Raw genomic sequence first — 20,435 nt, 5'->3', positions numbered from 1 at the left:
ATCTGGCCCTTTGCTTATGGTGTCTAATGCATTCCTTTCGTAAATTGAGAAAATTCCTTTGTCATTGAAAAATTACTTACAGTCTTTATTTTTCTATCTTCCTTGTGAGAAAGTCTCCTGACCACTCTTACCTTAGTAAATCTTTGAGAAGTGTGCTAAAGAAATTCGAGAAGTGTGCCCTTAATATTGAAATACAAAGTATGATGCTGGCCCAGCTGGTGTGGCTCAGTGGTTGAGCACGACCTATGAACTAGGAGATCATGGTTGATTCCTCTTCAGGGCACATGCCCGGGTTGCGGGCTGGATCCCCAGTAGGGGGCGTGCAGGAGGCAGCCAACCAATGATACTCATCATTGATGTTTCTAACTCTCTCTCCCTCTCCCTTCCTCTCTGAGATAAATGAAAACATATATAAAAATATGATGTTAAATGAATAAACGACTTTACTGTGATAAGAATGTGATAAGATTTGAATGTAATTTTTATGACTTCTAAATTCAGAAAATCGTAATGTTACAGAAAAATGTTTCAAAGCAGACCAGAAAGCGATTAAAAAAGTAACTGCTCAAGTACGCTCTTAAAACCTGTAAGTGCTATTAAGCCTCTCAATTGGGATATTTAACTGTAAACCGTTCTTGCTTTTTATATGATGCCGAGATACCTTTTCATGCAATTTGAATACAAAGTCCTATGTACAGAGGACCGAGATTTATAGGGAAATATTTCATCTTCGCTCTAGGTGGTGCTTCTCCTGTCTTGTGTTCTCTGAGCCTCTTCATACATTCGCTCTTTCTTTTCTCAGACTGTCCCCGCGATTGGCTGGCAGAGCGGGGACCGGGTTGGATTTCATCTATTTGTTTCTTTGCTCCAGGCAGCGTCGCTCTCCAGCCTCTGCTGCGTGGATCCCCGCATTAGAGCAGCAGGGCTCGCGCGGCTCGGGGCGGGGTGCCGAGGGCGGGGCCTGGCCGCGGGGCGCCGCGGGCTGGCGCGTCCCAGGTTGGCGGTTTCCAGCGGAGCCGGTGGCGACCGCAGCGGTGCCAGATCCGGATGCCCGCGAGCCCCGTGCGGCTCCAGTTCCATTTCGCGCCCGCGCAGCGCCAGCTCGGCCCCGCCGGAGCGGGAGACGCGGCGGCGCTCTGCCTGAGAACTCTGGTGTCTCCGCCCCGGGCTCCTCCGGAGAAAGCCAAGTGCTCGCAGGTGCAGCGCGTGTCCCGAGCGGTCCCGGAACGCAAGCCGCCGGACGGCACCTCTAGGGAGCCTGGACCTCCGAGCCTTTGCAAAGCCTTTTCAGAGCCTTTTTCTAGAGCGTTCAGCGCCGGGCGCGCGGGGGAGTGGGATCCACGGTGGGAAAGGGGTGATGAGGACACCGATGATGGGCAGACCGACCTGGCGCGTGGGCTGCTGCTGTCTCCTCCTTCTGGCTCTTGCTGTATTTGCCCGCAGCGACGGCGGGCAGAGCTGCGAGGAAGTTCGGAAACTTTTCCAGTGGCGCCTGGTGGGAGCGGTCAAGGGGCTGCCAGATTCGCCGAGGCCAGGTAAGGCGACGCTGGCCGGCGCCGCGCAGTGCGCCTGGGCGCGGGCCGGGGCGTCCCGAGCGCCGGCAGGCACTGCGCCCAGCCTCCTGGGGTGGCCCTTGGTGGGAAGATGACCGTTCAGGCCCTTTGGCCGCTCAAGGTGAATCCGGTGAGGCCTCTGGGGGAAGCTCGGGGTGACCATCCCGAGCGCCGCCGCGCAGGTCCGGGTCTCCTGGACCATGGGAATAGTCGGCGGCCAAGGCGTGCTTTGGGCATTTGCTTCCCTCAGTCTCGGCTGATGAGTGGGAACAGGCCAGTAAAGCAGACAGCTGTTCCGGGTGGGAATTTCACCAGTGCCCCGCCGGGGGCCCCGTATGTGCTTTCTATTTGGGTGGAAGGAGTTGGGTTGGTCGCTCCAAGTTTGATACGAAAAAGGCAAACCTGCGTTACTCTTCTTCGCTGGAGAGCGGGGCACTGACGGGACAGCCCACCTCCTCTGTAATTAGCACTGGGACCCGGTACACCCACCCGCACTGGCGTCCGAGCCCCGGCACCAAACCCTCTGCCCGGAACCGAACTGGCCAGTATTGTCTCTCGGAATCACCTGGTAGTTTCAACTCCTGAAAGGTGTGATGGCAACAGGCGAACAAACTGAATGTATTGGGGAGCCACTGAGCAGGGATGAGATGCACCAAAGATTGAAGGGGAGAGAGTACAGCAAGCGTAGCCAGTGTAGATTCTGCTCCCTGTATGCGCCTTTTATGTGCTCCATTGCCCTCTGCTCCCTGCCCCTACCGCACAAATTCCCTTCCGCTGGCGCGGAATCTCCAGGTTAGGGTAGGCTTGGAAGAATAGGTCTTAATTGTCAAACGCAATAGCAGGTGTCTGGAGCTGAGATCTTCCTGGAACAATGTAGCTTGACTATGAAGCCAACACAGACGAGTACTATGAGCGTACAGTATTGGTTAACAAAGAACTTGTGCAGGATGCTTGAGTCTAAAATCCGTTCTCTGCGTGAGTTTTTAGGATGAGGAGACTTGCTGTGAGCGCCACGGAGTAGGTATTCTGCTTGATTGCTTTGCTGGCTATGAACTCAGTTCTGGAGTCATCCTACAAGGACAGCCTAGGCATTTGGGAACGCCGAATCCATGTTAGTTTATGTGACCAGTTTTTTAAGCAAACACCAATATTTATGTGACTATCTGTTCCGTACTAGGTGCTTTTTCTGTGCTATTTGAAACAACATAGTTGAAATTCTCAGTTTAGGGCAATTCTTCTGTGCAATAGGACCCCCTTTAAATCTGCTTTCTTATTTCAGTGCATTCTTTTCATTAAAAAGTAAACCTCACTTATCGATAGCTAATAAAACCTTACTTACCTGGGGGTGTGTGTTGGGGAGGAGGACGCAGAGAGGGCATTGAGCTGTGAAATCCTTACCTGTATTATTAGATTTTGCCTCCCATTTACCATAATTTTGGCTGATATGTTCAGTGAATGTTGACAGCTCCCTAGTAAGGCCTTGATTTCACCCAACTTTCATATCTGGTTCCCACTGGATGCAACGCATGGACTAGAAGGTGTTACATTTCTAGGACCTTGTGTGTGTTTCATCTCATCTGAAGAGGAACTTTACAGCATATCATGGCCTTTTACCAGTATGTAAGGAGAAACTGAAGCTCTGCCCTGCAGAGAAGGAAATGGTTGTATTTATTTGGGTTTGATACACATCACACACACACACACACACACACACACACACATACACACACACGCCAGGATAGCAATCACCTTCTTTTTCTGAGACATTCCGGATTGTTTGCCCATTGCGAGTACCTTTATTGATCTGTGGCTTATGATGATGGAGGAATTATAGTAGCACCTCCTAAGGGGGCTGTGCAGGGTTGCACTCTGAGGCACTCGAGTGGTGCTGGTGGGAAGAAGTGCTAACTTCCTTTGATATTTGCAATAAGAAAAAGTCATACAAGAGAATTATTCTGAATTAGAATCGCCCAGTAAAAGGCATTCACATATGAATTTGATATAATTCTGTACTTTTCTTGTCTCTGTATTGTTGTTCAAATTTTATTTTAATAGGCAAATGAAATATTGAGCTGTTTCTTTTAAGATTGATATTTCTCTTCTTCCCAGTAAAAAAAAAAAAATTAATTTCCAAATTGAGTAAACCGCACATATGACATGTGACCTAAATGCTTTTCTTAATTTTATATGTTCTTCAACATTTAGCTTGATTAAGGATAGTAGTTGGCTATCTTGTTTTCTAAAATTATCCTCAATCTCAAGAGAGAGCATAGTTAATATACAAGTAGTCATTTCCACATTAAAGCACAAATATTAACATTCTCTGTAACAAATGTATTTATTTAGCACACAGGCTTTCATCGACAAAAGCAAATACATTTACATTTCGTATTTGTTTTCCTTAAAAGTTTATTTTTAAGTGCTTTCTTGCATTTCTTGTTCACAAAACGTTCATTTCTGAGCTATCTAGCCAAAATGCTTTTAAAAAATAATATAAGCTGGTAGAACAACTTTTTATTTTAATTTAAATTTTTCCATCACCATCTATCCTCTCTATGCCCTCTTCCACCTCCCCACCGCAGTCACCACACTGTTGTTCATGTCCATGAGTTCTCTCTCTCTTTTTTCTTCTTTTTGGCTCAATCCCTCCACCACCCCCAATTCACCCCTCCCACCTGCTCTCTATCCATGAGGCTGTCTCTATTTTGCTTGGCAATTCAGTTTGTTTGTTAAATTCTACATTGACTGAAATCTTATGGTACTTGTCTTTCACTACAGTTTCTTCCCACATTTGTGACTTTTAATCTTCTGTAAACTACTTTACCAATTTGAAATTATTAAGGTGGTGAGAAGGGCCATTTCAGCTGTTTCTCAGATTCCCCTCACCTTTGTTCTCTACTCTGCTCCAATTCTTTTAGGCCTATTGAGCTCCTAAGGATGTTTGGATGAGAAATGTAAAAAAGGAGAGAAGGTGTAAATGTGATTAGAATTACAGATTTCCCTGTGTTCTGATTTTATTTCCTAAGTAGTAGTCAAGGTGCCCGTTGCTCTTGTTTATTTTATTCAGAAAAGTACTGTTAGAGAAAGTGTCTTTTAAAGGTCCTTTTATTTTTATGTTATTTATTGGGGAAGAGGGATAATGCTTTCCCATTGAAATTCTCTTCACACATGCATTGTTCACACATGTATTATTTCCTTTTAAAAAGAAGATAATTCAGAAAGGAGAGGCTTATAAAAAGTCCAAGACTACATGCAGTTAGTTTATATACCAACTGGTTTTTAAAATGTGCATGTTCGTTGATACAAAGAGTAGTTTGTGAAAGACAACTTTTTCTTGGTAGCTTTTGGCCATAAATGAGATAATAAAAATAAAGTTGATGTGGCAGAATGAAATCATGATACTATAGGACACTTTAAGCAGAGCTCTAGCATTTTAATTTTTTAACTGCTTTCATTGTAATCAATCTTATAATCTCTTCATGGACAGTGTCATTTCATTTTTACACTCAAGAGAAACAATCTGTCTGCTAACTGTGGAGTTTGGAATTATAGATATTTGGATTTCAAAACTTGGTTTTGCCACCAGAAGCTCGGTGACCTGGGTTAATTAGTCATCTTCTTTGAACCTCTGTTTCCTCATCTGTAAAATGGGAACATTAATAGTTCGGAAAGGGTTGCTGCATAGGTGATATGAAATAATGGATGTATGTAAAATAGCACAAATCCAGGCATATAGTAAGTGCTCAAAAATGCATTGCTGTCATTAGAGTTTTTATTTAGTGTCTTGATTTTAACTGGACTTGGCCTTTAAGGGTGAAATTTTAGTTTTAGATCTCTATGTATCAGAAGATGTATTTATAACATCCTAGTGTTTTGTTTTTTTTTAATTCACAAATGATTGTTTTTAAAGTTGGGAAATATGATTCTATCTGAAATGGCATTTATTAGGTTATGGTGACTATTTTGTTTCTTTTTGTGAACTAATAGAAACTCTAAGAAGGAAATGAGGCTACACCGCTGCTAGTGGCAGCACCCAAAGCTACTGCCTCCTCTGCATCACCACCATTCTGCTGTCTGTATTCAGGGAGGTGAAGTAGTATGAATAGAGTGGCTTAGGGAGTCACACAATGAGGTGGCTGGTGGCCATAGTCACTCTTTGACAGTAATCTCAAATTCTTGTTTCTCAAGAACTAACCCCTTTGGTTGATGGAAAAGCATAATTATGGTGATTGAATTTTCAAAGCCATAAAAGGGACCCATGGTCTGACATTTGGGAAGATCATTGTCGGGATTGCCTCTGTTGGAATCCATCAGCCAAGAATCGCCAGGAACAAACCTATTGTTAAATAAATTAGGTTCATTTTGCTTTCTGCAGCAAGGAGGATTGCACACCTCAGGAACTGTGGGTGTCTTGGTAAGGTGATTGAGAGGGGCGTTTATGGGAATTGGGCTGTGCCAGCTGATCACAAGGAGGGTTTAATAAGTAGGACAGTTCAGGAACTGGGCATCTTTGTAATTTATGTGTTAGGAAGATTAAGGTGTGAATAGTTATCATGAATGAAAAGCAGTAGTCACTCTTGTTGGTGGATATAGTGGGTCGTTTAGTCATTTGGGGGGTTTGTAGAGTCTCCTTGTGGCTCTCCTGCTGCACCACAGATCTCAAGGGGCTTTGTCTGATCATTGTTTTCTGAGTCTGTGCATGATGTCTGTGTTGAATTGTAAACATTAAGGCCTCCTTCTGGTGTCAGGGAAGTTTGTCACTTTCTCCTCTAGACAATCCAGTGTGAGCTTTGATGTCTAAGAGAATCATGTGTTTCGTTTTTTATCCAGGCCTTTTAGTAAAACTTAATGATGGGGAGTAAAACTTAAAGTGAGTATAATGTTCTACTTTTGGGCCATGGAGTATGGCTGTCCATAATCATACCCTATTCTTTCATTGTTTATTAATAAATGTAAATGTTGTGTGTGTTCTCCCTCCATCCCATAATTTGCTAGTAAGTTCCTTTTTGTCAGTGTATTGTATATTTGTGTAACTGGTGTCAGGAGGGGTGCAATTTGGGGAACTTATAAGTAGCGTTTCATGATTTTCCTACTCCCCTGTGAACCCCATTTCCAGCTTGTCTAGATTTTCTGAAATATGAATTTTTGTTTTCTCTATATGTGTGTATATAATTTGCTTTCCACATTTGATATGAACACCTCCTATGTCTATAACATTTATTATTATTATTATTAACTAGTATAAGACAAAAGTAACATTCCAACAACCAGATGCATCTCCTAAACAGGCACAATTTATAAATTCACTTTGTTTTAATGGAGTCATGAGAAACTTCAGTCATATGCTTTGCTGGAATAGATTGTGAATATGGCACCTGATCTACTCGGTTAAGTCACAATAACAATTTCATGGAACGTAGCCATTTCCCACATCTGTCTTTCTTTTATAAAAGCCTGACCTTCAACTTGAAGAGATGGCAGCACCAATTGTGACCTCAGTTCTTCTCCTTTACAGCCTTAGGTATTTCAGATTTCACTAATGATACGGCTGAAATCATTCTAAAATGATTAGTCATTCTATGAATCACACTAAATAGGACAGTTTTTGATTAGCCATATCAGGTTCACATATGGCTGTTTTGTAAGTGGAATGTATAATGTACTTTTAGAGAAAGAAAATGGGATTTTGTGCTTTCGTGGTTTTATGAAAGAATACACATTCTCCTGAAAATTTAAAGCACTGAAAAGCATAAAATAAAATAACTACCACCCAGAAATAACCACCGATAACCCTTTGCATTCATCTTTCAATACTCTTATTAATGCTCTGCTAAGCACATACATATTCTGAAAAGGTATATAGAACCACTTTATTATTCTTTGTAACTAATTATGAACCTATCAGTATTTCCCATGACATTAAACATCCTTCTAGGCATGTATTTTTTAGTGATAGTATAGTATTTCACTGACTCACTGCACCATAAGTTGAATTCTCCCTTGTTGTTGGAATATGGGTTTCCAATATTTACTACCGTGACGTCATAGGGCTAAGGACATGAAAGGTTAATGTGCTAAACTCTTACACCGCTTTCGGCTTTGCCCATGACATACATTCATTTTACATTAAGATTTTTCAATATCAGCACCATTAACATATGGGCTGAATAATTCTTTGTTGTGCGGGGCTTGGTGGTGGGTGGGTGGAGAGCTGTCCTGTGCATCGTAGGATGTTTAGAAGCTTCCATGACCTTCATCCACTAGATACCAGTAGCAATATCCTCCTTTCCCCAGTTGTGACAACCAAAATGTCAGATATTGCCAAATGTCCCATGGGAGGCAAAATCAAACTAATTGAGAACCACTGTCATAAGCTGTCCAACCTGTGGCTCCTTCACACACACACACACACACACACACACACACACACACACACACGTGCGCACACACACATGCACACACATTATATAGCTGGCTGGTTTGCATACATTAGGACTTAGCTTAAATGTCAGCTCTTCTAAGAGGCCTTTCTTGAGGTTCACTGAACTGTGTTTCCCAGTTATCAAGGTGACATATTTTCTTTCTTTTTACTGTTGATTGTTCATCACTAGATTGTGTGCATGATGAGAATAGAGAACATGTCTACTGGGGCAGTTTCACAAGCATGTAACCTGTGCAGTCACACAGGGTCCCCCACTCAGAAGAACCTCCTGCTTGGTTTAATATTCTTCTGTTGCCATCTTGAAGTTTGAACGAAGGGTCCTGCATTTTCCTTTTGCATTGGGCCTTGCAAATTAGGTAGCCTGTCCTGTTGTGTACCTGGTTCACTGTAGAATATCTGGTGTCCAGCACAGTGTCTGACATGGAATAAAAGTTGAAATATTTGTTGACATCAATCCGTGGGTATTGAACCTGCACAATTCTGCTATCTAAGTACAATGACACTTTTAAATGTTTTATGGTGTTATGTAAATGGATTAGAGCTTGGCCCCTATGCATTTAACTTGTTCACAGCAGGTTGGAGTCAATAGCCCAAAGACCACCAGTGCCATACTTAAATGTTTACACACCCCATTGCTTTAAATATGCTCAAGTAAGCACATTTGTAGTCATTTAGAGCTTGCTTGCATTGCACCCCACAAAACCGCACCCAACTTCTGCTAGTTAGAGGTGAAACGAACTCTGGGGCTGTGCTTCGAAGCTCTCTGATTCAGAGACTTCCCATTTTGCTGCTGAGTTGATATCACCAAGACACGTGAGCCCCCTCTCCAGCTCCCCTCTCCTCTGGGGGTTCCCTTGCCCTTTTCCTCTTCTGGGTAGTAGTCCTGCTTCTGCTATCTCCTGTCAAAGTACTGTCCAAATAAAGCTCTCCGTGACTGCCATCTTGAGGCACTGTGTTTTTCTTCATCAGCCTGCAAAACCTGGAACTCATCACACACAGTCATTACTTAGTTATTTCTAATACAGTGATGGCGAACCTTTTGAGCTCGGCGTGTTAGCATTTTGAAAAACCCTAACTTCACTCTGGTGCCTTGTCACATATAGAAATTTTTTGATATTTGCATCCGTAGTAAAACCAAGATTTATATTTTTGGTATTTATTTTATATATTTAAATGCCATTTAACAAAGAAAAATCAACCAAAAAATGAGTTCACGTGTCACCTCTGACACGCGTGTAATAGGTTCGCCATCACTGTTCTAATATAAGGTAGGGACTCAAAGCAGCAATACCAATTTTAAAAATATCTCTTTCCCTCTACTAGACTTTAGGCTATTTGAGAGCAGGATCTATGATGTATCTTTTTGCTCTGTGATTAGGACAACATTAATACATAAATTTTGATTTGTAGATTTAATCTTATAAATCAGACTATTTACAGTTACCTAATAGGCTCAGTTTCTTGTGTTTAATTATGTTTTCTATGCTTAATCTTAAAAGAATGAGAAATGTAGAAGTTGAAGTTTTTAAAAATATATTTTGTTCTGGGCTCAGTAAATTGTTTTTATGGAGTTAATGTTTTCTTATGTAACTCTACCACACATTCAATAAAGTGACCCAACCCTTTTTAAGTTTAAATTTAAAGGAATTTTTATCTATATTATCTAATATGTTTGAAATGGACTAAATTAATTAATTGCCAAACGAAGGTCTGGAAAAAAAGTTTCCTGAACTCTGTTCTGCAAGGAAAGAAAGATCATTCAACATTTAAAATACCAGATTTATTGGCACAGTTAAAAAAATTCTTTATTGTTGAAAGTATTACAGATGTCCCCCTTTTCCCCATTGACCCTCTCTACACCCCTCCCCCAGGCCTTCGCCACATTATTGTCTGTGTCCATGGGTTATGCAGATATGCATATAAGTTATTTGGTTAACTTCTTCCTGCCCCTCCCCCCCTTCCCTCTGAGATTTGTCAGTCTGTTCCATCATTCTATGTTGTTCATCAGTTTATTTTGTTCATCAGATTCTACATATGTGTGAGATCATGTGATACTTATCTTTCTCTGACTGGCTTATTTTGCTTAGCATAACACTCTCCAGATCCCTCCATGCTGTCTCAAAGGGTAAGAGATTCTTCTTTTATACAGCTGCATAATATTCCATTGTGTAAATATGCCACATCTTTCTTATCCACTTGTCTACTGATGGGCACTTGAACTGTTTGCAGATCTTAGCTATTGTAAATAGTGCTTCTATAAATACAGAGGTGCATATATTCTTTCTGATTGGTGTTTTGGGATTCTTAGGATATATTCCTAGGAGTGGGATCAATGGGTCAAATTGGAAGTTCCATATTTAACTTTTTTAAAAAATATATTTTATTGATTTTTTTACAGAGAGGAAGGGAGAGGGATAGATAGTTAAAAACATCGATGAGAGAGAAACATCTATCAGCTGCCTCCTGCACACACCCCACTGGGGATGTGCCCTCAACCAAGGTACATGCCCTTGACCAGAATCAAACCTGGGACCCTTGAGTCCGCAGGCTGACGCTCTATCCACTGAGCCAAACCAGTTAGGGCATATATTTAATTTTTTGAGGCAGCTCCATACTGTTTTCCATGGTGGCTGTACCAGTCTGCATTCCCATGCAGTGTACTAGGGTTCCTTTTCTCCACATTCTCACCAGCACTTGTTATTTATTGATTTGTTGATGGTAGCCATTGTGGCAGGTGTGAGGTCATACTCCATTGTCATTTTGATTTGCATCTCTCTGATGATTAGTGACTTTGAGCATTTTTTCATAATACCAGATGTCAAATTATTCTATAAAGCCATTATAATCAAAACAGCCTGGTACTGGCACAAGAACAGGCATATAGATTAATGGAACAGAACAGAGAACACAGAAGTCAACCTAAGCCATTACACTCACTTAATATTTGACAAAGGAGACAAGAGCATACAATGGAATAAAGACAGTCTCATCACTAAATGGTGCTGGGAATATTATTGGGAGAATGGAGAAAAATAAGGGTGACCAAATATAATTTACATTTGGCTCTGAATTGGTTGGTTTGTGTTTTATGTGAATATTTTTTTTTTGCAAAGTGTTTTTTTCCATGAGGAAATTAGTAGTAAGGACCTCGAAAATGATTTATTTTTTCCCATCACCTGCCCTTGTTTGGAGCAATGCAACACATCACTTATATGTAGAATTATTCCTCAGCTGGGAATATTGTTTATTAAAGGATACTGATCCAGACTCCATATGGACCAAGTAGCAAGACTACAACCTTTCATAATAAGCAAACAAATAATTGCTGCCAAATTGTAAAACATGATATTTGAAAGCAGGTATAATCTGCCTCTAAATTATTTCCAACAATTCCAATTTTAGAAATACCAAGTGTTTAGGACCTCTCTTCAATAATATCTTAGAAAAAAAACCCACATCTTTTTTTTCTGTATGAAGTGTGGTTGGTTATTTATTTGGGATAGCTTATAGAGGTATTAGGAAATTTTACCTAAGTAGAAGGATTACCTATGTCAGTTCCTATGAGACATGTATATTTTGATATGGTTCAGGTATTAACTTACATATGTTTCAAATACAGTCATATTCAATAGTTACTATTTCTTATTTCATAATTTAAATTGTTTATTACTCTTATTAGGATAATGGGTTTGAATTACTAGTTTTCCTCTCCTGTGCTATAACTAAATTTATTTAGGTTTTATAATTCCATATGGCAATATAATTTACTGATCTTTACAGATATCAGAGCTCATAGTCCTTTGCTTTTCCTTGCTTTACAGTTTGAAGGGACATTAGTTCATAATTCCTTCAATATTGATTTTGAGAGAGCTAAGAACTGAGAAGGGTGTTGGATAAAAAGCCTTCATAGACCAAAGGAATGTAAAAATTATTCCTGGATGTCCTTGTTCTCTCTACATATATTTTCTTTAAATAGAAGATTGTCAATATTAAATTACCAGTTCAGATTTATTTGCTTTTTGAACAATTCTCTTATTTAGTAAGGTTATGCTAAGTTACATTTGATTCATTTTCTTTTGATCATTGAAAATGTCTATGTTTAATGAGCCAAAACTGAAGTAGGTCAATAAAATGAAGAGATGAACAGTATATTCTCACCAGAGTTGGGATACATTTTACTTTGAAAAAAAGAGTAATTTTTAAAAAAGGTTTTTTGATAAACTTAAAAGGTAAAGGAAGTAAGAATAACATTGAAACTGTCATAAAGCTGAGGAATCCATGAGTTCTTCAGGGTACTATTTGTCAGGCGAAGACATATAGATATGTGTTTGTCTATACATATAAGTTCAAAGCTTTAGTTACAAAACAAAACTAAATTTTACTTTTATAAGTTCAGAGGCACAAGTAAGCTTTAGGCTAATAAATTTGTAGGAAATATCTTACTTATAAAATAAGAAAAAATAGTAGGTATGACAAAGCATTGAAATATCATGGGATAAAAAATGGGTAAAGCAGATATTTCAACTTATAATTTGTCTCATATTATGGTCACACATTTTAGTGAATAATAATGAACTTATAGTTTTGAAATAGCTTAGTCTTGACTCCATCACTTATTAGCCATGTGACCTTTAGCAAACAGCTCACTCTCTCAGAAAATATTTTTCTTTTAGACATAGAAAAATATAGACAGTGTTATAGACTTGTTCCTTTTTCCTTTCAGTGGTTTTTGAGGATCACATGGTATGGTGATAGAGATTTGTAAACAGTAATATTTTCTACAAAAGTTACAACATTAATTTTATATAAATCTATCACAAATGGTCTCAGATATATTAAAAAAATTTAGGCTCAGTCAGGGAGCAAAGAAATCATAGAAGACCCCTGGCTGGTGTGGGTCAGTGGGTTGGGCATCATCCTGTGCACCAAAAAGGCTGCCAGATGGATTCCTGGTCAGGACCCATGCCTGGGTTGCAGCGTCTATTCCCTATAGGAGGTACGCAGGAGGAGGCTAATCGATGTATTGCGCTCACACTGATGTTTCTCCCTCTCCCTCTCCCTTCTTCTTTCTTTCTAATAAAAAAATACCTTTAAACATAATATAGAAGAAATTCTTTTTTAATCTAATAAAGTAATAAACTGTTAAATATTTTTCTCCCATAACTCACCCTCAAAGTACTAATCCTTTACCCTTGGAAACTGTTTTAATTCTTTAGTTAATAAATAATTTATTGTTTATAGTTTAATTCCTTGGTAAAATAAAGTTTGTTCATATAATGTAGTTTAAAACTAAAGGCCAGTCTTTTGCAAAATACTGTTATTTAAATTAACTCAGTTAAGGGTAAGCAGAAGGTACTTTGCCTGGAAATATGCTGAGTAAATATGAGCAGGGGGAGGCTCTGCGATGGAGTTAATTCTCTAGTGTGTTCTATCACGTTCTTGCATGTCATTGCACTGACAGGTTTTGTGTGTTGCTGGTATTGAGGGTAAGAACTTTTCTCCCAGATGAAGGGCACAAAGGTGGAATGTGCTGGCAAGTCTCTATTTGCCCCTTCAGAGAGACTCTCCACTGAGCTCTGTTCTTAGGCCATGTCAATGGGCATTCTTGCCTTTAGCAGTTGAGGGAGAGCAATGGCTGGAGAGGAGATTGGGCAAGTGGAGTGTGGTGGTTCCCATCTCACCTGGTGAAGCCACTGCAGGCTGCTTATGTATGTTACCTTAATCTAAGTGCACAGATCCTGCAAGTGACTTCACAATTCTCTCTGGATTCTGGCCACTACTTTCTCCTCCTGACCCCTAAGCAGTAGTAGGGCGTACTACAGTATTCCTTCTAGTTTTCCTATACCCTGCCATTTGAAAGTAGCAATTTATTTCCTTCCAGAGTCCTATGTGACAAAACTTTATATAATTTAAATATTTAAGTCCACAGATTTTAGGGATAATTTGATTTGTAATTACAATGTATAGAAACATAAATCTGTTCTAGAGTTCATTCATAAATATTTTTAGAAATTCCAATCAATGATGATTTCTCTATTCACCTTTGGTTGCCTTGTGATCATGTTTTGATAATTGTTTCTCTCCGTCCCTTTCCCCTCCCATCTTCTTTATGAAGAACAATGGTGGTAGGTAACTCTTTAAGTTCCAGCCGGAAATATGACTAAATCGATAATATGCCATAGTAGCACAGTTGTTTTATCCACACCCACTCCACGAATTCAACCAATCAACAAATTCTTTAGATTCTGTTTCACAAATGTCCCTATAATTTCCCTACCCACTACCATCACCACCACCATGCTTTAATCTAGTGCATTTTCATGGCTGGATTACTAAATCAGCCTGCATCTACTCTTGGTCCTTTCCTTGCCAGTCTATTTGCCAATTAACTCCCAAATGAGTTCCCAGTAGAACTCAGATCTTATCTTTATTTCTTGTGTTAAATCCTTTAATGATTTTCCATTGCCTTTCTTTTAAAAAAAGAACATGATTATTTGAATACGTAACTTCTGTATAATAAATAAACAAAGTAAACGTAATAGTGAAATAAATGGGGAAAACATACCCTATGGCATTTTATCTGTAATGAACAACAACCAAAATGTTAGCATTCTTAATCACAAATGAGCTGTTATAAATTGATAGCGAAGACACTAATATTCTAAGGGAAATGAAAGAAGAGCATAAAGAGGAAATTTACATCATATAAATGACTAATAAGGATATGTGAGGATGATTGAGCTTAACATTAACAAGGGAAAAACAATTTCATAGGAATATCACATTGTGAAACATTAAAAGTACTGATATTTAATGTTCCTGTGATGGTAGGAAATAGAGTGCTCATTTAAACATAGTAAAAGAAAAGACTGATGAAGATTTTCTCTACATTCAGTGGGAATTCTGCAGTTATAACAGGATTAATTTAAATTGTGTGCACCCTTTGCCTAGCAATTCCAATTTATGGGAATATATTTAAACAAAGTAATTGGGTAGATTTAAGCATATATACATATTCATTGCACAGAAAATTTGTAGCTATGTAAATGTATATTAAATGATAAATTATGGATAATTGTGTGTTTAAACTAAGAGAGGTAAATCTATATCACTAAAGAACATGTGACTTACTGTATGTTGAGAGGAAAAAGCAAACTATGGGCTGACTAGAAAGGAACCTTCTTGAGTATTAATTTATGTATAAACATACCCCAAAACAAAGTACACAAAATCCAATTAATAGTGGGTAGCCAGCTGGGAAAACCAAGATGGTGGCATAGGTAAATGCTGGGATTTGCCACCTCCCACAACCACATCAAAATTACAACTAAAATACAGGACAACCATCAGAACTGTATGAAATCTGTCTAAATGGAAGTTCTACAACTAGAGACTTCTTTACTTAGAGAAGTAAAGAAGAAATTGCATTGAGACTAGTAGGAAGGGTGGAGGCACTGAACGAGCTGGTCTGACAACTATGTGTGCTTTTTTTTTTTTTTTTTTTTTAAACCAGGAGGGATATCTCCACTGTGGAGGCCTCCTGTGAGAAGCAAGGGTTCCCAGCCCCACACCAATCCCCAAGCCCAGGGTTCCAGTGCTGAGAAGAAAAGTCCCTGTAACTTCTGGCTGTAGAAAAATCAGCAGAGACTGTAACAGAGTGACACAGAGGCTGCTGGAGACCCAGGCAGTTCCTCTTAAAGGGCTGGCTCAGGAACATACTCTGTCCTGCTCCCTCTGGGCTCCAGTGCTGAGAGGCAGCATTGGGGAAACCAGGGACATACAGGGAGGAACTGGATTGTTTGGCATTAGGGCAGGAACTTGGGGGTGGCTTTCTCCCAGATATGGGTGCTCATAGGGGTCATTGTTCCTGTGCTTGGACATCTCCTGTTGCAGAGCTGACTGGCAGCCATATCTGAATTTCTATCAGCGTGGCTCACACTGTGCACTCCATCCTGATGATTTCCTGTACCACTTAAGCTGTTTGTAGCGGCTTTTCCATATGAATGGCCTGTCTTGGCTCAGGCTTCAGACTTTCCTAAAATCTCTCATACAAGCAGCAGCTGGCATCAGCATGTCCCATGCCTATCAATAAGAGGCCCAAGACCTGGCACTAGCAGCAGCCTGTCTTGCTTCACAGCTTAGCCTAGCCCTGGCACTTTCAAGCCCAATATAAGTAGCAGCCATCTGCAGATAGCTCTGTAGCTCCTGAAGGTGGCCCTCGGCAGTGGCTGACTTTGCACCTACTAGGAGACCTCAGAGCCAGTGCACACGGTGGACAGCTTTAGAACATACTAGATTACAACTTTATACATCCACAAGCAAGTGACACACTCAAGGGGCAGACTCGGATAACAACAAAGCCCCACTGAAGCAAGTCTTGCTTCATAGGGGTATCTCCTGCATAGCAGCTCTTCCAGTGTAGTAGCTTTTGGTCCTCACAGCCAATTGGCCTGGAGGTCAACTCCTTACAGTGATGCCAACAGTAATCAAGGCTCAACTACAACAAGACTGCACACATTCCACACAGGGGCAGGCCTAGAGTGCCCAGCTCAGGTGACTGGGGAGGCTGAGCCACTGGGCCCTACAGGACACCTGCTGCACAAGGCCACTCTACCTATTCCAGGAGACACAGCAGCTCTACCTAATATATAGAAACAAACACTTTGCAACCAAAATGTGGAGGCAAAGAAACATGTCACAAATGAAAGAAAAGAAGAAATCTCTAAATGAAATGGAAGCAAACAAACTACTGGATAGAGAGTTCAAAACAATATTTATAAGATTGCTCAATGATCATAATGAGAGCTTCAAGGGATTTAGTGAAACTTTCAAGGATCTTAGTGAGAATTTCAAAGACATCAAAAAGGACCAGTCAGAAATTAAGCATACACTAATTGAAATAAAGAATAATTTACAAGGATTCAATGATAGAGTAGATGATTCTGAGAATTAAAGAATTGATTTGGAATATGAGGAAACAAAAAACAACTAACCAGAAGAGCAAAAAGAAAAATGGCCCCCAAAATATGAAGATAGTGTTAAGGAGTTTCTGGGACAACTTCAAGTGTGCCAACATTCACATTATGGGGCATCAGAAAGAGAAGAGAAAAAGCAAGATATTGAAAACCTATTTGAAGAAATAATGACAGAAACTTCCCCTACCTGGTGAAAGACATAGACAAGTCCAGGAAGTGCAGAGAGTCCCCAACAAGAGAAACCCAAAGAATCCCACACCAAGACACATCATAATTAAAATGCCAAGGTTTAAAGACAAAGAAAGAATCTTAAAAGCAGCAAGAGAAAAGCAGTTAGTTACCTACAAGGGAGCACAATTATGACTGTCAGCTGATTTCTCAACAGAAACTTTGCAGGTTAGAAAGGAATGGCAAAAAATATTTAAAGTAATGAATGGCAAGGACCTACAACGAAGATTACTCTACCCAGCAAAGCTATCATTTAGAACTGAAGGTCAGATAAAAAGCTTCTCAAACAAGAAAAAGCTAAAGGAGTTCATCACCACCAAAACAGTATTACATGAAATTTTGAAGGGTATTCTTTAAGAAGAGAAAGAGGAAGAGGAAGAAGAAAGAAGAAGGAAGGAAGGAAGAAGAAAATGGCAATAAATACATATCAATAATTGAATCCAAAAATCAAAATAAAGGAACAAGGAATCTAATGGACAAAACAAAATGGTGAATAACAGAATCAGAGGCATGGAAACATGGACCAGACTGATGAATCTCAGAAGGAAGGAGGGTTAGGGGAGCTGGAAGAGATTAACCAAAGGTCTTATATGCATGTATGCATTACCTATGGATAGAGACAATAGGGTGGTGAAGGCCTGGGGTGGGGCAGGAAACAAGTGGAGGGGGGAAATGGGAAAAAAAGGGGGAATCCGTAATACTCTCAATAATAAATATTTAGAAAAAATGATAAATAGCCAGTAGATAGCTTTGAGGAGTAGAATTAGGAGGAGGAAATAGCAGTTAAGAAGCAAAATATACTTTACAAATTTCTATGTCTTTAGAATTCTTGAAAAGTATGATTTTTTTTAATGATTTAGAATTTTTAGTTTTCCCTGAGATAAGTGAACTTTTAAGTGTATGTGATTCACACTTATAGGACTACCAAAATGAAGACCTTACAATTCCTTTTTAAAAATCTTTATTATTGAAAGTATTACATATGTCTCCTTTTTTTCCTCATTGACCCCATCTAGCCTGCCTCGCTCCCAGCGCAGACCTTCACCATACTATTGTCTGTGTCCATGAAGCCCTTACAATTCTGTCATTTTGTCCTTTTAAAATATGTTTTGTTGATTGATTTTAGAGAGAGAGAGGGGAGAGAGAAAGAGAAAGGGAAAGAGAAACATTGCATTCATTGGTGGATTCTTATATGTACCCTGGCCAGGGATTGAACCTGAAACTTTGGTGTATCGGGATGATGCTCTAACCAACTGAGCTGCCAGGCCTGAGCCTCTTAGTTTCTTGGTATAATAATGTCTTCAGGGCTCCTGGGCTTGAGTTCAATAGCAACAATGAAACAGGGAGGCCCATTGCTCTTTATCCCATTGACCTTCATGTCTTATCAGATCCTTCATGTTCTTCCCCTTTTCTTCAGTTTTATATGCTCTTTTTTTCCTCATTTGGAAGAGCTAGTTTTTGATACTGAGCTACTGTAAGTAAAATTGTTCCTTACATATTATCCCTGGAACTAGTGAAGTGCTCTAAACTATCTTCAGCGCCAGGAATTATTTCCAAAGTTATCCCTGAATCAGAAGTACCTAATTATGGCATGTCTTTAAGAGCAAATAGAAACATAATTTCTCTCTTGGACTATTGTGATAGGCCATTGGTCTTGTTTCCAGTTTGTCTTAATTAGAAGCTGTTTTCCATATTGCTAAAAACGTGACGATGTTTTTAAGTGATAAACCTGAAAATATTGTTCTTCTAAACTAGATCATACTTTTAGATTCAAGTGACATAAGCCAAAGTTCAATTCCCATTAATTATGAAAGGAATGCATTGGAAATATATCAAGATATCTTAAGGGACAGTGAAGGGCAAAGGAAGAGCAGGGGTGCAGATGCGCTAAGGAAATGAAAATAGAGACTAGAATGTGTGCAGATCTCCTGCTCTTTGCTGATTTAGGCTTTCTTTTGTTACAGTAAAACTTCCTTCTTATAGCAGAAAATATGACAGCCATATAGCCTCGCCCCCGAAAAGGGAGAAACGGACCAAACTCTCTTGGTTGCAAATTTATAAATTTCTGGGAGGAGATTATCATATAGAGTCCAGCAGTTTTTTTTTTCACTAACTATAAAGATGAGTTGGGGGCAAAAGAAGGAGGATGTCCTAGGAATCATTTCAAGTCATACATACAAAACCAGTGAGGTTTAGCATAAATCTTAAAACATCTTTCATGGTCCCCCAAAGCTCAAACTCCTGTGTATTGCATTTAAATTTCTCAGTGATTTGATTCCTTCCTTCTTTTTCAGTCTTGTCTCCTATGACCTTTCTGCTCTCTCCTAGCTCACCTTCCTGTTAAGTGAGGTCATCTGCCTTGGGCCCTGAGTGTCCTGCATATGCCAAGAATGCAAGGCCCTGACTTCCCTTTACTTGGGCCATTTCTCAGTGTTGTGCTTGCAACAAGCAACATTGAGAGATAGTTTCTCCTAGGACAAAGAACAAATTGTTCCCACTAGATATAAAAATGGCAATCCCTCACAAGATCAGTATTCCTCCCCTGTAATGCAATCTACTGCATGTGCAGGCATTCATCTAGAACATCCTGCAGAGCAGGGTAACCAGTGCATACTCATGATGCTTGCTTGCTGTGAGGTGAGTCTCTTGTCTTCTGTTAGCATCAGTGAAACAATAATATGCTAGCTTGCTAACTTGCAAGTATGAAGAACCCCTGGACCCTGCACAACACCCTAACAACTTCCCCTAGACCACACCATATGCAGACCTGGCTTTCCATTTAAGTCATACCTCAATGCTTTTTATTTTCTTTATTTTATTTTTTTAAAATATATTTTATTGATTTTTTACAGAGAGGAAGGAAGAGAGAGAGAGAGTTAGAAACATCGATGAGAGAGAAACATCGATCAGCTGCCTCCTGCACATCTCCTGCTGGGGATGTGCCCGCAACCCAGGTACATGCCCTTGACCGGAATCGAACCTGGGACCTTTCAGTCCGCAGGCCGAGGCTCTATCCACTGAGCCAAACCGGTTTTGGCTTATTTTCTTTATTGATTAAGGTATTACATGTGTGTCCTTTCCCCCCTATTCCACCCCACCCCGCCCCGCTCATGCCCTTCCCCGCTTGGTGTCTGTGTCCATTGGTTAGGCTTATATGCATGCATACAAGTCCTTTGGTTGATCTCTCCCCCTTACCCCCACCCTCCCTTGCCTTCCCTCTGAGGTTTGATGATCTGA

The 20,435-nt window shown here is 39.9% G+C and overlaps 1 protein-coding gene across 1 annotated transcript in view; it reads left to right on the top strand.

Moving 5' to 3' along the window:
- Positions 1 to 912: 912 nt before the first annotated feature.
- GPC5 (glypican 5) overlaps positions 913 to 20,435 on the top strand; it is a 1,310,602-nt gene continuing 1,291,079 nt past the window's right edge. Inside the window, exon 1 of the mRNA XM_036301000.1 lies at positions 913 to 1,535. Coding sequence (XP_036156893.1) covers positions 1,358 to 1,535 — 178 coding nt within the window. The 5' untranslated portion in view covers positions 913 to 1,357. The remainder of the gene's footprint in view (positions 1,536 to 20,435) is intronic.

The sequence above is a fragment of the Myotis myotis genome, unplaced genomic scaffold (genome assembly GCF_014108235.1).
Source record: "Myotis myotis isolate mMyoMyo1 unplaced genomic scaffold, mMyoMyo1.p scaffold_m19_p_3, whole genome shotgun sequence".
Classification (NCBI taxonomy): Eukaryota; Metazoa; Chordata; class Mammalia; order Chiroptera; family Vespertilionidae; genus Myotis; species Myotis myotis.
Note: the sequence above shows the minus strand (reverse complement) of the source record. Positions and strands in the feature narration are given on the sequence as shown.